General features: G+C 49.7%; 1 protein-coding gene across 1 annotated transcript in view; it reads left to right on the forward strand.

The window, feature by feature from the left end:
- The window catches only part of tnrc6c2 (trinucleotide repeat containing adaptor 6C2), a 45,015-nt gene extending 30,917 nt beyond the window's left edge, over nt 1–14,098 (forward strand). The window contains 17 exon segments of the mRNA XM_072712139.1: nt 155–321; nt 665–742; nt 897–954; nt 1,075–1,223; nt 1,897–2,043; nt 3,587–3,745; nt 4,848–4,967; nt 5,057–5,140; nt 5,255–5,504; nt 5,588–5,752; nt 6,672–6,851; nt 7,324–7,473; nt 7,825–7,935; nt 10,245–10,460; nt 11,075–11,148; nt 11,258–11,397; nt 11,806–14,098. Coding sequence (XP_072568240.1) covers nt 155–321; nt 665–742; nt 897–954; nt 1,075–1,223; nt 1,897–2,043; nt 3,587–3,745; nt 4,848–4,967; nt 5,057–5,140; nt 5,255–5,504; nt 5,588–5,752; nt 6,672–6,851; nt 7,324–7,473; nt 7,825–7,935; nt 10,245–10,460; nt 11,075–11,148; nt 11,258–11,397; nt 11,806–12,154 — 2,597 coding nt within the window. The 3' untranslated portion in view covers nt 12,155–14,098.
- The last annotated feature ends 2,932 nt before the right edge of the window (nt 14,099–17,030 follow it).

Raw genomic sequence — 17,030 nt, forward strand, 5'->3', positions numbered from 1 at the left:
AGTGTTTGTCATACTTAAGCATTTGTTCCTGAAAACTGAATGTTTTTGTTTTACCTTAGTGGCACCTACTGGCAACACTGTGTTACTGCGGTTCACTTTTATTTTAATGTCAGTAATGTAGCGTTTCTAATTTTTTATCCATTATTACCCTCAGCACCCAAATCTATGCAAGATGGCTGGGGAGGTGGTGGAGAGGAGCTGGGCGTATCTGCGGGGCAGTGGGAACCCGACGACGGGGATGTGTGGAATAGTGCCACTTCGCAGGAGAGTAACTCCTCCTGCAATTCTTGGGGCAATCCTCCGAAAAAGGGGCCACCGAAGGTGAGAGCAACCTTTCTGCCTTCTGTATACCCTTAATACATCGTGGGGTATTCTTCCCTGGGATTAGACCCCAGATCCATTCTGGTCATTAGCCTTAACCCTGATATGCCTTGTATGGGATTGCTGCAAAAGAATTTTTTTTCCTCCATTTTTTTTATTAAATAAAAAATCACTTGCTCCACTTGTTGATGTATAGATGCTGTACATAACCTTGCCACTTCCCACTGGGGAGTCGAACCCCTTTCTCCTGAGTGACGGACAGGGATGCTAACAACCATACTGGCAAGGCTTTTTCTGCAGTGACTGTAAGTGCAGCATAAACATTTCCCCCATGCCTGTGTAGGGGAAGGCATCCAGCAAGCAGAACGACACCTGGATCATGACTCACCTGGTGAAGCAGCTGACAGACATGGGCTTCCCGGTGAGTGGCGCGGGCCGTGAGAGGCTTTGGGGAACCTTGAATAACCACTGCGGAGTTAAATGAGGAAGGGGTTTGAAAAGCCCCTTCTCTTGACTTACCGGGTGCTTGGTTGTAGTCAGCCTGTGTTTGACCACCGTCCCTCCTGTTTATGCAGAGAGAACCAGCCGAAGAAGCTTTGAAGAGCAACAACATGAATCTGGATCAGGCGATGAGTAAGTGCCGGACCACTGGTCTCCCCCCTCCCCTCAGATTATGGGAATTTTTGCATGTCCCCCCCCCCCAAACACATGGCCATGCTTGACGACCGTCTTGTTTATTTGTGATTCGTGCAGGTGCTCTGTTGGAAAAGAAGACTGAACTGGACAAGCGGGGGGTGGGAATTCCAGACTACAACAACGGCCTGGTCAGCAAGCCGCTGGGCTGCCGACCCTCGGCCATTTCCAAAGAGTCGTCCTCAGACCGCGCCCCCTTCCTGGAAAAGGCACGTCCCCCCCCCCCCCACCACTGCTGACCATTCACTGTTCAGCCGTACTTCTGCTCTGCCCCCAGTTCGCTCTCTACCTCCACTGTAATTGTATTTCATCGTGAAGTTTGGCCGCCATTCTGTAGAAGATACAACTGTCTGTACCTCACTGACGAGCAGCAATGTGATTAACTTCAGTGGTACCTGTGCTGCACACCTTCCTGTAATTAGTATGTTGTGCCCCTGTCCCTCCCCCAGTATAGTGTGCTGAAAGGTAATGCTGGTCAACAGAAATTTCCCCAGGAGTGGATCAGTAGTTTTGTCCTTTCACACTTATTATTGTCTGCTTGTAGCTGCCATGCTTATGTGTTATTTGACAGTTTAATGTCATGCAGGTAGGCAGTTTAATGTCATGCAGGTAGGCAGTTTAATGTCATGCAGGTAGGCAGTTTAATGTCATGCAGGTAGGCTGTAAATGGGGGATAATGCAGTAGTCTCTTAGCAGCCTCTTTGCAGCATAACCATAACTAAAGCTACTGATCGCGTTTTCTTATCTTCTCAAATATAACTCATTTTTTTTGGACTGCTGGGGCTGACCCCTAGGACGTTCAGAACCCGTCGTGGCACCAGCACTTCTCGATTCAGACCAGTAGGTGGTGCTGTTTTCACACTAACCTCACTCCCTCTGCAGGACGGCGGCCTGGCGGAAGATACCCCCCCCTCACCGTTTATGCCTTCTCCCAGCCTAAAGCTCCCACTGTCCAGCAGTGCCCTCCCCAGCCAAGTCCTGGGGGGAGTCTCCTCGGGGCTGACCATGCAAAACTTGAACAACAGACAGGTGGGCAGCAAAGATCTCCATAGCAATACTGGAAGCGTCCTTTATTTATTCTGTGCTGAACGGTTACACGGGATTGAACAAGATGCTGTAACTGAGTCGATCCTATAGGGGGTGCTGTTAGTCAGTCAGAGCTGCTTGTAATTCAGTGAAGGCTGTGCTCTGTGCTGTACCAGATGCTGTGCTCGGAGGAGGCATTTCTGCTTGCATTTTGGTCATCAGCATCACTTAAAAGAATTAATGTGGTTGCTACATCAGGCCTTTCGGAAGGTGTCATTTCTAGATTAAAAACCGCTGTCTGCAGACAGAGACTTGGCATTTAGTGAAGCATGGAAAAGGATGGCGGGGGGGGGTGGCTTCAATTCACCCGACAAGAGGCCGCAGCTCTTGTCACTGGTTGCAGGCTTAGTCATTTCGAGTGGGGTGGGGGAAAGGGGGGGGGGGGGGGCGGGGGGGATTGTGTGTTACAAATCACAATTCTTCAAGGTGGTGATTTTTGGAGTTAAAAATCGATGTTTTTTAAACATATGCTACAGTAATTATGTTGGTCACATTTGTATAAAGATGCATGCCTGTATACATTCGCATGCATCTTTCCTGGAACCCCAAGCCGGATGACCACAAAGCCGGTTTCACGGTTCATTACACACCTTGTTTTGGGTGCACAGTTCGGTGCAATTTCTGTACAGCGGGAAAACTGCATTTGTTTTGAACTAATTTATTATTAACTGCAAACACAATTAGGAACAGCTGTAAACCAAAGACAATGTCTGTCGATGTGTCTCAGTAATGAAACCTAAGAGACTTAATTGCTCACTAAAAATAGATGTTAAAAAATTCAAAAATAATTCTGCATCATACTGCAAAGTATGGTTGCATATCTGTAACAATAAACACTGATATAGCTAGTCTTGTTCTGTTTTGTTCTGCCAGGAAATTCAGACCTAAAAAAAAAACAAACAAAAGTGCCTTATGCCTTGGAGACTAACTTGCAGATGCCGTTCTTGCCTTTCCTCCTGTCGTGCACCACATTCAGATGTCATCACAAGAATTAGCACACTGGATGTGTTTCCACATTTCCGTATAATAGAGCAGACAGTCTTGGTATTATAAACGGCTCCGTCTCTGTGCTGGTGTAATTTATTGGGAAACTAAAATGTCTTCAGGCTGCTGCTTATGATTGACTGTAACCAGCCTAACACAGACACAATATAGTGTAATGTTTTCAGTGTTGAACATCTACTTGTGAATTTAGGCTTCACCTGTGTGAAATGTATTAATTCGTTTTGTTATGCGTCTCAAACCGAAAATTAATGTCGCCAAACGGCACACAGCCAATACCTCGTCTTTAGGCAAACAGCCGAAGCGGGTGTTGGGGTGTCACCTCGCACCTCTTGCTGTCTCTAGGGCAGCGGGGGATCGCCCTTGTCATCACTCTCTCAACCTGCAACTTGCTTTCAGTGTGATGACACCACCCCACTGCTTAGGCAAGGGTCATAATTTCGCACCCTCCCTCCCCCCCCCCCCCCCCCCCCGCCCATGGCAGATGCAGAGCGGAATGTTTGGCAGTACCGGAGCAGCACATGCCCGGGCCATGCAGCCCCCCCCACCGCCGCAGGCTCCGCCCACTCAGCCGTCAGTGCCGCCTCTCAACTCCTCCCAGCCTAATCTCCGTGCTCAAGTGCCTCAGTTTCTCTCCCCTCAGGTCAGTAGTGTTGGAGGGGGGCACGTCACATGTAGATGGATGCTGGATTATGGTTGTCCAAAACAACAATGTTCTTGAAACAAACCAAATTGAATTTTTCCCCATGCTTCTAAGTGTGCTTCGTCTAAAAACAATTTCTTTACATTTATTTTTTGCTCTCAAACACGATTTTCATTGGTACCCCCTTTGCAATTCAAATCAAGCCCATTCTAAAAATTTTCTAACATTTTTGTTACATCAGAATTTAATGTTTGACTCTCTAAGATCCATTCTTACTCAGTTTGATCAGGTTTGACATGTAACTTGACGGTACTTCATACAAGCGATTGTACCGTTTACACAGTTCAGCAGCCGTCTATTGGCCGCAAACAGAATGAAACAAGATATTGCAGCCAAAACTTATGAGAAATCGCGAATTTTCACCTATGGCTGGTGGGTCTGGATCCCCCGCCTATCGCGGAAGTTACGTTCCAGACCCACCAGCGATAGGTGAAAATCCGCGATACAGAAACACCATATACATAAACTTTTTTATAGTTTAAGCCTTAAAATACCACACCCACATGCTTTAAACACGTGTGAACTTATTAAAACGCACTTTGTAAACACATATGATATGTGGATGTTGGGCTAAGGATATGAGTGACATAAAATATGAGAATTTCTGGTATCATTAGAATGTTTCTAGTAATGCATCGTGTTGGTCTTAAATTTTACTCATAATGGTCTTAAAAGGTCTTAAAAAGGTCTTAAATTTAACTTACTGAAAGCTGCAAGAACCCTGATATCAGTTACATGCCAAATCTGATCAAACTGAGTAAGAATGGATGTTAGAGTCAGAAAAAGACACAAACATTAAATTTTGTTATAACAATTTTAGAATGCATGTTTATCCCCAGACTGGGCTCGATTTGAATTATAAAAGGGGTAACAATGAAAATAGTCTTTTTAAATTTTTAGAAATTGCTTTTGGACCAAGCACACTTAGTAGAACGGTAAAAAATTCAATTTGATTGGTTTCAACAACTTTTTTTGGACAAACCTAATGTTGGGTCATTGCTCTCTGGATTGCAGCTCATGGCTCTTCTGTGCTTGTTTTTAGGTTCAAGCACAACTCTTGCAGTTTGCAGCAAAAAACATTGGTCTGAACCCTGCACTTTTAACCTCACCAATAAACTCTCAACAGATGACTCTGTTGTACCAACTACAGCAGCTGCAAGTGGTGAGATGCCATCATCGCCCCCACTGTGCCGTGCGAAGCAGGTTCCTTTTCAGAAGTGCTAAACCAATGTCCCCCCCCCCCCCCCCCAGGCATACCAGCGTTTACAGATCCAGCAGCAGATGATGCAGGCACAGCGCAACGTCTCCGGGCCTCTCCGACAACAAGAGCAGCAAGTGAGTGCCCCCCCCCCCCCCCCCCCCACCCCATGCCAGCCTGGAATTTTGATCTGGGTATCTGCATGCATGCTGACAGCACTCCTGTACTCTGTGACCCCCCCCCCCCCCCAGGTTGCACGTACAATCACTAACATGCAGCAGCAGATCCAGCAGCATCAGCGCCAGCTGGCCCAGGCCTTGCTGATGAAGCAGCAGCAGGCGCCGCCCCCACCGCCCCCCCACGCCGGCCTGCATCCCGGCTCCAACGCCACTAAATCAGCCCTGGACGGATTCCCGGCCCACCCCCCAGCCCCGGGTCTCTCCGACCTGCAGACCAAAGAGCCACAGTCGTCTCCTAGCTCCTATGCTCCCTACCAGCTCTGTGAGTGCTACCTCCCCCTATCTACCACCTCCTCCAGTGGGGCACCCACTGACTACCCCCCCCCCCCCCCATCTTCTCCCCAGCTGGACTGAACACCAACATGAATGTAAACTGCATGGAGGTGGGTGGCCAGCCGATGAAGGAGCCTCCTCAGCCTCAGTCCCGTCTCTCCCAGTGGACGCACCCCAACCCCATGGAGAACCTGACGGGGAACCCCGGCCACCTGGAACCCAACCTCAACAAACACGGTACGGCCATCGGGGATCTGTGTGTGTGTGTGTGTGTGTGTGTGTGTGTGTGTGTGTGTGTGTGCGCGTGTGTGTGCGTGCCCAGGTGCCAGCCAGCCTGCCTACCTGCGTGAGGGTTTTTTTCCTGTGTGCCATTTTGCTATTGCACCGATGGTGAGAGCAGCTATCTGTGCTTGAACCGGGTTTGTGGCCCCCGGCCTTGCTGATGCATCTTGCCCCCAACACTGCTCTGTGATTGGACGCTCCCCCACCGCACTCATCTTATCTCCCACCTTGCCTCCCCTGCATGTTCCTTTCTGTGCGACCGGCGGCTCACACGTGGTTTTTTCGCACAGAGAGACACGCATCATCGTCACTCACTGGCTCCTTAGATCTTTATTTTGAGGTTTGGTTTGCTCTAGTCTGTCAGATCCGGGGGTCTGTTGATGTAATTACTTGTTGTAATTGTTTTGTCTTGTTAAAAAGGTTGGCGAAATAAGCATATGCTTCAGCCAATACCTTTTGATTAGCTTTGTCCTGTGTTTTTGCTTTGTGGTAATTTTATTTTGTATTCATTCAGATATTTGAATGTGAATGCTAATCAATAAAAATCAATCAAAAAAAAAAATCAATCAGATCCTCCAGGCCTGTGAATATGATGTCTCTGTTAAAGTTCGAGTTGGGCTGATGTTTGGCTCTGACTGGTCCCCAATAGCATAAATGTGCCTAAACTGTGCCTGACTACAGTTTTGGCTCAGTGACACACTGGTGGCGTCGTGGCAGTCGTGAGGTTATGTCGAGGTGTCTGTGCCCTTGTGACGTCGGTGGTACGTTGCCCTCGCAACACCTTATCTAACTGCGTCCTGCGTGCTCGAGTATCAATGAGCCGTAGCCCCTTAGGCTAACCTGCTGCTTTCTCCGATTTGCCCCCTGCCCGCAGGTGCCATCCCCGGGCCCAACCTGGGCCACCCTGGAAAGCCCCCCCTGGACGATTCCTACAGTCCCTACAATCTGATGGCCAGCTCAGAGTCTCCCGCCAGCCCACTGGTGCCCCCAGACAGCTGGGGGCAAGGAAAGGGCGACAAGATCTCCAACGGCACCAACATCAACTGGCCGCCAGGTGGGGGGGGGGGGGGGGCACTGTGGCGATTCACTTAGCAGTTTGAAATGTCGAGGTCAGGAAAGCCAGTGATGGGGAATTCCACTGCAAATATGAATCACCCAGATTTTAACCACCAGACAGGGTCTTTTTATACGCAGCCGCTCACCATCTCGGCTTCTGCTGTCTGGTCGTCAGGGTCTTTCCATAAATGACACCATGTGTATCTCTCGTTGTGTCCACTGCTCGCTTCTAAGGCTGTTTCGCAATGTGTTTTTTATTACTATTGTTCTTTGAGGTGTTTTTAGGCACTACTGAAACGGGGCACATTTACACAGAGCTTTTTGGGAAACCCCGAAGTGCATGTGGCTTTTCCTAAGGTTTCTAATTCAGGCGCAGAAAAGTTCAAAGTATTCTGTTCTCGGGTTGAGAATCGTGTAATTTGGGACGGGGGTGCTCCTAGCTCCGAGTCTGACACCTCATAACCTTGCAGAGTTCTGTCCGGGCGTCCCCTGGAAGGGGCTACAGAACATCGACCCGGAGACGGACCCCAATATGACCCCCGGAAGCGTCCTGAGCGGGCCCACCATCAACACCAACATCCAGGACGTGAACCGCTTCCTTCTGAGAGACCGGAATGGAGGTGAGCGGTGCCCCCTAGTGGTGGGAGGTCCAAGGATGATCCATCGCATGCGCCACCCTTCAGCCTCATGAGAAATGGGCCCCCATAAGTTGGGTTTTGGTGTTACGGCAGGGTGTGTGCCTCCCATTCTCCACTGCTTCCTCTTCGTCCAGCTCTCGTTATGGCATAGGTCTCTCTCTTTGCTCAGCAAACCGTTTTACCTGTTGGGTAAGCGACCTTCATGCTAACTTACGGGTGTCTCTGCCGGACAGCCCCAGTCCTGGCTTTTAGCTTCAGGGTTCTCTTGAAGATGATTTGAATCTTTCTGTTGATTGGCCCAAACCCTGACCACATGTTCTGAAAACACCATAGGCTCCTCCCCCCCACCGTCTCAGAATGAGGCTTCGCCTCTGACCGGTGCCTGGCCATTCGGTGTCTACAGTAGCTCAATCACTTTGCCTTCCCCGGATGGTGACACCGCAGGTACAGCATCCCCCCCTCCCCTTCCCCCACCCCCCATGCCCCGAACTCTCCCCCATACACCCCCGCCCTTCACTTGTTCTAGATTTGTGGTTTTTTGCGAAACCGGAGGTGCACATGTGTACCGTGGCTGTTTCCGAGAGCCTGTGTGTGTTTGTGGATTATGTTTATATTACATCATGGGGACCAAATGTTCCCCACAATGTAATAAAAACCTGTTTCTTTGACTTTGTGGGGACCATTTTGTCAGGTCCCCACAAAGATCTGTGAATGCAATCAAAAAAACTAAAAATGCCAAAGGTCTTGTATTTAGTTCGGTTGCTTATGGTTAAGGTTAGGGCTTGGTTGGGTATAAGGCTGTCATGCTGGGATTAGAGTTTTCCCCATAGAAATGAATGGAGAGTCCCCATAAAGATCTAATTACAAAACTGTGTGTGTGAGTGCGTCCCCACCCGTGTCGGTAACCTGCACCGGCGTGTGGCCCTGACATTCTCGGCTGAGGCTACACTCGTATGAGTGCCCCCCTCCCCTTTGTGTGGCACGCCTGCCGGATCCTGGTGCTGCCTCTCGAGCAGCGGTTCACTAAGTCTCACACTTACGAAGTTCTTAGCTTGTTTGCTTTAGAAAAACAGAGAAGAGTAACACTGTAGGATATGAAATACCAATGCTCCTCGACTTACAATGGGGGTTGCATTCCGATGAACCCCTTCGTAAGTGAAAAATGTCGAATATGAATATAATATATGATAAATATGTAAATAATACTATCCCTGAAAAGTAAAAAAAAAATATATATATATATATTTGTGTGTGTGTGTGTGTGTGTGTGTGTGTGTGTGTGTGTGTGTGTATTATGTGACTAAAAAAATACCACTAGTTGAAAGTTACACTATAAAAAATGCTGGGTTAAAAACAACCCAATTTGGGTTATTTTGGTAACCCAGCGCTGTGTAAAAAAAAAAAAGGGACTAACCCAACGCTGGGTTATTTTTATTGGGTTACACGCTTAACCCAGCACTGGGTTAAATCAACCCAACTTTGTTACCCAGCAGTCTCAACCCAGCATTTGGGTTGAAAAAAACAACCCAGCGTTTTTTAGAGTGTATGCTTGGCATCGCTACAGAGACTGGAGGCGCGACTGCATAGGTGCTGCTTCTGCCTAGCATGAAATCATCATACGGCATGTCAGGAGCAGAGCAAAATTCAGAGTTGACTACCGAATGTGGATCGCTGTAGCAATATCGCAAGTCAGACCATCAAAAAGTGAGGAGCATTTGTATACGTATCTGCCAAAGAGAGAAGTATTAGAGTGGGGGAAAAAAATAGCTAACAATGTAACTTACATACATAATATGCACAAGATATAAAATATAGATATGAACATCAATGGGCAATGTGCAGGAGTGCTGGGCTGTATACTAGTTCATCCAATATCCTGGTTTTAGTTTCCCATACACTGTCATATAGCATAGCTGAAACGGCAGTAACACTTCAATAGGCAGCAAGTTATATAATATTGTTTGCGGCAGAAGTTCCATGGAGCGCCGTGCAGAGTGTATCGAGAGGGGACCCCTTTTAACTGTGTGTAACCTTCTTACTAATAGTTTGAACTCTAGAACACAACACAATTCTCCCAATATAACCGTTATACTGTACATGTATGTTTCACATGTGTAAAATCCACAAAATACCCATAATGCTCTCCTCTGTCCCGGGTGATAGTGATGTTGCTATGTAAGCTTGTTGATGAGCATTAGCGGAGATGTTATAGCCAATAGAGCTATGCGCGTCCCCCCCCCCATAAGTACAAATACCAGAGGCCACTTTGAGCCTCCAAGCCGTTTGTGGCCATCAGACCACCAAGTCTCATGTGATGGGTATCAGTGTCACAGCATCGTAGACGCGTGGCTCCAGTATAAACAGTTCTTCGCAGAAGCCGGCAGCCCACGTCCTGCTCCCCCCCTGCGGGGGCTCAGATCTCTCACGTATCGCTCATTGACAAACGTGCCTTTTTTTCTTTGTTCGACTTGTGAAATCCCCAGACTCCTCCTCAGGATGTTGCATGTGGGCCCCGTGGCTCAGGCTCACGCTGTGTACAAGGCGCCCCATTCGGGGGGGGGGGGGGAATGCACAAATTAACTCATGGGTTAATTTTCATAGACGGCCAGCAGCCGAACCCCCACCCCCACCTCTCTGACATGCCTGTTCTGATCTGCTCGTACTAATGAGTTTGCTCCAATTAGATCCTTTTTGATCCCCCCCCCCCCACCCGTACTCCTCGCACTAACATCACGCCCCCGTCGCCTCCCCAGGTAAACTCTCCGACAGGAAGTCGGCCTGGTCCCCGGGCCCCAGCTCGCACACGCAGGCCTCGCTCTCCCACGACCTGTGGAAGGTTCCCCCAGGTTCTCGCGGTGCCCCCGCACCGTCCCGTCCTCCCCCCGGCCTGACCAATGCCAAGCCCTCGTCCACCTGGGGAGGCAACACGCTGGGCCTGGTGCCAGGCTGGGGCAGCTCTTACTCTTCAGGTAAGGGGCAGGGGGGGGGGGTGTGGGTATGTGTCTGTGCTACTGCCACACTCCGCTTGTCACCAACCGAAATCTGGGGCCGACGCCCTGCCTAACGTCGCGCGTGTGTTTTGAAGCGTGGCGGTCTGCCACAGCATGAGCCGGATAACCACTGAGTGTAACGACGTGCTGGTGAACTCACGGTGACTCCTCGCCGCCCTGGTGTGGCCTCTCTCGTACCTCTCTCCCCCAACACGCTCCTGTGCCACGCCCCATGAGTCCGTTTTTAAAGCCGTTGGGACCAGGTCATTTACACAAGCTGTCGTACTGGGCATACTGGCCTAGCCACACATGTTTAACTTGTTTAATCATAACTTCTTTAACTGTTAAGCACATTTTTCGTATTGGCCTTCTTTTAATGCCCTTTGCCATTTTACTGATTCTTTAACAGATATTTTTAGTAAAGTCAGTCCAGAAACTTTTTTTTTTTAAGCTTCTAGATTTGTTTTTAACTGCTTGGAACATTTTATAATCTTTTATGTTATGTTCAGTCTGTTTTACTATCCTTATACTCTCGCCGTGAAAGTTGCTGGCATGGCGTTTAGTCTACATCACTATCTCACCCTCCTTGTCAGGTGGGACCACCTGGAGCACCGACAGCTCCAGCAGAACCAGTAGCTGGCTGGTGCTGAGGAATCTCACTCCCCAGGTGCGTGTGTGTTTCTGGGGGGAGGGGGGCTTATCGGAATTCCGTGCTTCTTCTCTCTGCCACTGCGAGGTGGACGGTGCCCCTCTCATGCACCTTTGTGTCCCTGCAGATCGACGGCTCCACGCTGCGGACCCTGTGCATGCAGCACGGCCCCCTCATCACATTCCACCTCAACCTGACCCAGGGCAACGCCGTCGTGCGCTACAGCTCAAAGGAGGAAGCCGCCAAGGCGCAGAAGTCCCTGCACATGTAGGTTGCCGCCCCCCCCCATCCGCGTCCTCGCGTCTGTCGGGTGACGCTCGGACCATCTCATGCCTTCTTCCCCATCGGGTTCACGAGGGCCCTTCCTGTTCCTTAAACAAGCGTGTGACCGGTTTCTTGCATGTGATTGCAAAGTCTGGGAGATTCTGAAGCCCTGTCTGCTATCTAGGGTAGTCCTCCGAGATCCCCAGATGGTCGTCCACGTTTTTTGCTCCTTCCCAGCTCCTAAAATGTGAGCTGTCTGGGACGGAGCCAAAACGTGGATCGTTGGGGGTCCCCGAGAATGGGGTTGAGAAGCGCTGGTTTGGGCGACTGAAATGCGACTGTGGGAATTGCATCAAATGCATCAGCTCTGACTGAAGTGTCTCAGTTTCTGCCTCTGGTCCGCCCATCCAGGTGCGTGCTGGGAAATACCACCATTCTGGCCGAGTTTGCTGGGGAGGAGGAGGTCAACCGATTCTTTGCACAAGGTCAGTCCCTCACGCCCACCACCAGCTGGCAGGCCAACCAGGGCACCAATCAGACACGGCTGGGGGGGGGCGGAGCCTCGCACGCTATGGGCCACTGGAACTCCGGCAGTCTCGGTGGTGGAGCCAAGGCAGGCGGCGACCTACTGTGGGGCGGAGTCCAGCAGTACTCTAACCTATGGGGACCCCCCAGCGGTGAAGACGCCAGGGTTATCGGGAGCCCCACCCCAATCAACACACTGCTTCCCGGGGACCTGCTGAGCGGAGAGTCCATGTAGGATTATATACCACTCCCCCCCCCCCCCCCCCCAAACAAGCCAACAGGAGGCAAGAACTGGAGGTAGAGCGTAACCAAGCAAATCAAAATCACGTGGCGATAATCAGTCACCAGATGCCATGAACCTGAAGGCTGGGGATGAAACACTCATGGCTGCTGACCTTTTTGACCTTTTTCTGCACCCCACCCTTCCTGGAAGCATTGTTTTCAAGTGTTGCATTCATGAAGAGGAGTAGAAGGATGTACCCCCTCTTCTCGCATACCATGGTGTGAAGTGTTTTTTTTTGTTTTATAGATTTTTTATTTTTTTTTTTATATAGAACTAATGTGTGAAAGCTGCCATCGCAGGCTTCACAGAGGCCACACTGAGCTCGTGGCCTTGAGTTCTGCCCCCCCCCCCCCACACACACACACACACATGCACACAGCCCTGCAGAACTGTGTCATTCCGGGCATGGCCCCGGCCAATGGAATGCCTATCGTTTTTTTGTTTGTTTGTTTTTGTTTTTGTTTCCTCCTGGTTTTGTTTGGTTTGTTTGTTTTGGCACTAAGTAACATTAGCCTTAACTGCTCTTAAGTCCAGGTCGTTCACATGCTTTTTAATTACCGAAGAAACAAATATGAAATTGCACAGTCTCATTTCTGAGCCATCAAATGGAGCAGAGAACACGAGTGGACAGCAGTACCATAACGGCAGGGGGGTGTCGAGCCGCCTCCATCCCCCCCCCCCCCCCCCAATCCGGCGACCCCCAGCGCCCGCTCACCCCCTCGCCACGCGTTCATCTTCATTTCTTATATGGATTTACACAGCTGTATCACTCTTATATACATTTAGATATATATTGTATGCAGGCTGTCTTTTTTTATATATCTATTGCAACATAAGCTGAGAATTGATATTGAGAACATTTGGATCTGTGCCTGGGGGTGTGTGTGTGTGCACGTTTGTTCGTGCGTGTGTGTGCAGGCGGGTGCGTGTGTGCGTGCGTGTGCGTGCGTGTGTGTGTGTGTGTGTGTGTGTGTGTGTGTGTGTGTGTGTGTGTGTGTTTGGGTGCTCAAACCTCTGCTCTACAGAGCTATAAGAAACGCTCCTTGATCCAAATGGCAACCTGTCGAAGGATTACTCCCTTTCCAGAATTTTATTGTGGTCTGTTTTTTTATTTTATTTATTTCATTTTCCCTTCGTCTGATCCATTGGTGACCTCCGAGGTTCCATCGCCTGCCATCATGTGACAACGTGCAATACAAGCCGTGGGCTTTCTGTCCCCCCCCCCCCCCATGCAGTCAGCCGAACCCCACAAGCCGGTTACTTTGTGGTTGTGTGTGTGTGTGTGTTTTTTTTTTTTTTTTTTTACCCCCCATCCTCTCGCCCCCCCCAGCCTATTCTTTGTTATTTGAAGATTTTTCTGGACCGCAGATGGCACCCCCTACCCCAGCCAGCGCCGACGAAGGGTCTTTCTTGCACCTCTTCTTGAGGATGAGTGGGTGGGGTGGGAGAGGATACAGCCACATACAACAGGGACTGTACTGGAGGTGTGTGGGGGGGGGGGGGGGTGTGGGTGGGGCACAGGGAAGCTGGCATCATACCAAATAAGAGGTGTTTCTTATAATGCAGTAGGGGTATCATCTCGTCCGGTACAGACGTTTGAACTGAAACTGATCATAGCACTTAAGGGGAGTGGAAAGCTCACGCCACAATGCCAACACAGAAAGGGGGCGGGGGCTGGATGCTCCTCGTGGCTCCCCCAACCCCAAACCCAACCCCTGTTTGTACTGTATCTCTCTGTTTCCCTTTCATTTTGTTTGGTCCCTCCTTGGTCCAGGGACTGGAATGGACTTAAAAAAGGTAGCTGGATAAAATGGGGTTTGGGGGAGGGGGGAGATTTATTTAAAAAAGAAAAAAAAAAAAAAGACAATTATCTGCTATGAGGCAAACTCCGAAGCATTTGCTTTTTAAGCATCCAAGTAAACATCACTGTTACTCCGCCATGTTTAGCCTTTTAGCCTGGAAATGCTAGACATGCAATTCTACACGGATCCTGCGGGGGGGGCTCTCTTTGTGCGGAGGCCCCGCCGAAGTCATGTGATAAATTTGGCCACTGAGTGCCTGTCTGCTGTGGAGCCCGTGGCGACCTGTGCGATTTCTACAGCAGCGCTCCGTCCCTCCTGGGCGTGCCGGCTGGGGACGGCGCCGCCATCAGAACTGGCCGATCAGTACTACTGCGTCTGTGCTCCAGCTCACCTCCCCGTCTGTCCTGCCCCGTCTCCTCACCTAGATCACTTTAGCTGGAAAGTTGAGACAGTCGAGTTCTTTTTGTTTGTTTTTTTTTCTCGTTCTGGAATCAGCAGTGTTGTATTTTTTGTGGTTTATGTAGCTGTACTTGTTAGAAATCTTGATGTTAATGGTTCCATGTTTTTTTTTTTGTTGATATTGATGTCTTTCCTGGTCTTCACGGTAGCTGCTTACCAGCCCTTCACAGCGTGTGTGCAGAAACACTTCGGTTAGGAGCGCCTCAGTAATTGTGGCCCGTGTGAATGGCATTTAGGGGGATTACTACTGCACAGGTCTGCCTGTGGGGTTTTCCCCTCCGTTTTTGTGTGTTATTTTATTTTAAAGGTCCTGGTTGTATCTTGAGGTGTGCCGGTGGGCTTACATGTCGAGTCCCTCAGACCAGCGGGTCTGACCTCCCCCTCTAGCTGCTGCATCTGCTCATTGGTCGGCCTTCCTGCCACTCGCACACTCTGGCACCGTGCTGCCTATCCCTATTGGTCAGGAAAAGGGAGAACCTCCTCCAGCCCCAAAGTCAGCTGCTGCTTAACAAGGACTCTGAACACTACATGAGCCCGGGGGCCCTAACAGACCTCCTTTTTATCCTAACTGATACAGACACACGCAGGACAGCCGTCGCAGAGCCTGTGTCTATGCAAACGCAAGGGGGCGCTCTGAATGTCCTTGTGCCCCCCCCTCACCCCCACCCCCGCCCTCCAGACCAAGAAACTGTCACACGCCGCCGTCAGGTGTGGCGTAAGCGGGGTCCTTGCACTCTGCCCGCCAGCTCGGCGTCTCGCGTCCGCTCCATCTCAGGGCAGGGTCAGCAGCGCGAGGACGCGCCTCCTTCCTGTCCTCCTTCCTGTCCTCCATGTGAACGTACAGCTTTCCGTCCTCCGCTCCCACCCCTCTTGGCCTCCTTCACTGGCACACGGCAGCTCCACCATGGGGAAGCGGCCCGAGGGGCAAGAGGTCAACCTTTCGGGTCCCAAATCAAGCCACCTCACGCTTCTGAGGATCAGCCCCCCCGATATTGGAGGGTGGGTGGCAGGCAAATCTGCTTTAAACTTGCGATGGCACTAGAAGTTACTCAGAAGATCATTTCTTCACACGACCCCCCCGCCCAGCTTGAAACCTCAAGAAGCCGTTGCATAGAGAGGCTTGTGTTTTCGGTGGGTGGGGGGGGGAGGAGGGCTTTCTTGCATTCCGCTAATGCCTGCGTGCCAATATGATGAAACTGTCCCCCAATTTTTTTTTCGGTTCCTTTTCCCTTTAAACCCAGGGTCCTTGTGGTGTGTGATACTGCCCCCCCCCCCCCCAGACACACTGCCTGCCCCCCCCCCCCCGATCTGCTCCTGGCTCCTATAGGCACTTTGACCCACAGGTAGCACTTCAATCATGTCCGATAATCTCACTATCAGCTGGGGATGCTTGACAGGGCCCTGTCTGCAAGGGGGCTCTGCGTGGCTTATCCTGGGTACATATTATTATTTTTTAAATACCAAAAAGGTTTTATTCTGATTTTTTATGATGTTTTACAAAAAAGTATTTTTTTTTTGTTTTTTTTTTTTAATATGATGGAGCGGTAATGTTTGGGCTCCGGACCAGGTCGATTCTGGCCTGGAAGCCCTCGCGTCCGCAGTGGCTCGCAGCGCACCTTTTGGGGAGACGCTCTGCGGGTCGTGTTCATTCGCGGCCTGCCCAGAGCGAGGATTGCAGAACCACACATTTCCTCAGACCCAGGTCCTTTTGGGTCCACTGTATTGATACTCGTATTGAGTCTTTCTGAATATCGTCTTGTGGCTAGATTTGGGGGGCAACCACCAATGCAGCAGCCCTGAGTGACAGCCCCCCCCCCCTAATACCCATGAAGCTCGGCTGCACAGAGCAGGTTCTGCAGCTCTCTCTCATTCTCCGAGATGCTGTATCTAATGCCCCTGGAGTTCGGCAGAGTGTGTTTGTAGCTTATGATGGGATGTGAAGGCAAGTGTACAGATACTAATCGGATGAAGCATAGGCGTTTGTTGGAAGGGCCTGGACTGATTATGCACATGCTGGTTTATGTACACATGAGAGACATGTCTGACTGAGGGCTTGATTTTCTTTTACAAGTTTTGTCCAATGTGTTAATTCCTTTCCTCTCCAAGCCGAGCCCTGTTTTTTCTTTACAGTACACATTTCCCAGAGGAGAAAATATCATAAACATATCAAAACCTATATACAAAAAAAAAACAAATACTTGAATCAACAAGCGCCAATAATGTAATGTGAACACATTTTGTAATGATTTTGTCTGACTTATACACTTCCAAGCTTTTTGATGGATACCAGTTTGAAGTTTTAAAAAAATAAGGTAATTAAAAATCTTTATGGGAAAATGCAAAGCGACATTTGTTGTATGTATGTTGTAAATGTTTGCACAGCGTTGAGTGTCTGTCGGTACTACAGGCTGTTTGTCTGTAAGTTCTGCTCAGTATGGTCTCTCTGTTCTGTTTTCCTTTTTGTCTCTTGTCAAAATGTTGAATCATGATGGATATTGTTATTTTCTTATTAGCTTCTAACGTTGCACTGAGTGTCCGCTGCCCCTCAATCAGCTAATCGTACAAAG

The sequence above is a fragment of the Paramormyrops kingsleyae genome, chromosome 5 (genome assembly GCF_048594095.1).
Source record: "Paramormyrops kingsleyae isolate MSU_618 chromosome 5, PKINGS_0.4, whole genome shotgun sequence".
NCBI classification, from domain to species: Eukaryota; Metazoa; Chordata; class Actinopteri; order Osteoglossiformes; family Mormyridae; genus Paramormyrops; species Paramormyrops kingsleyae.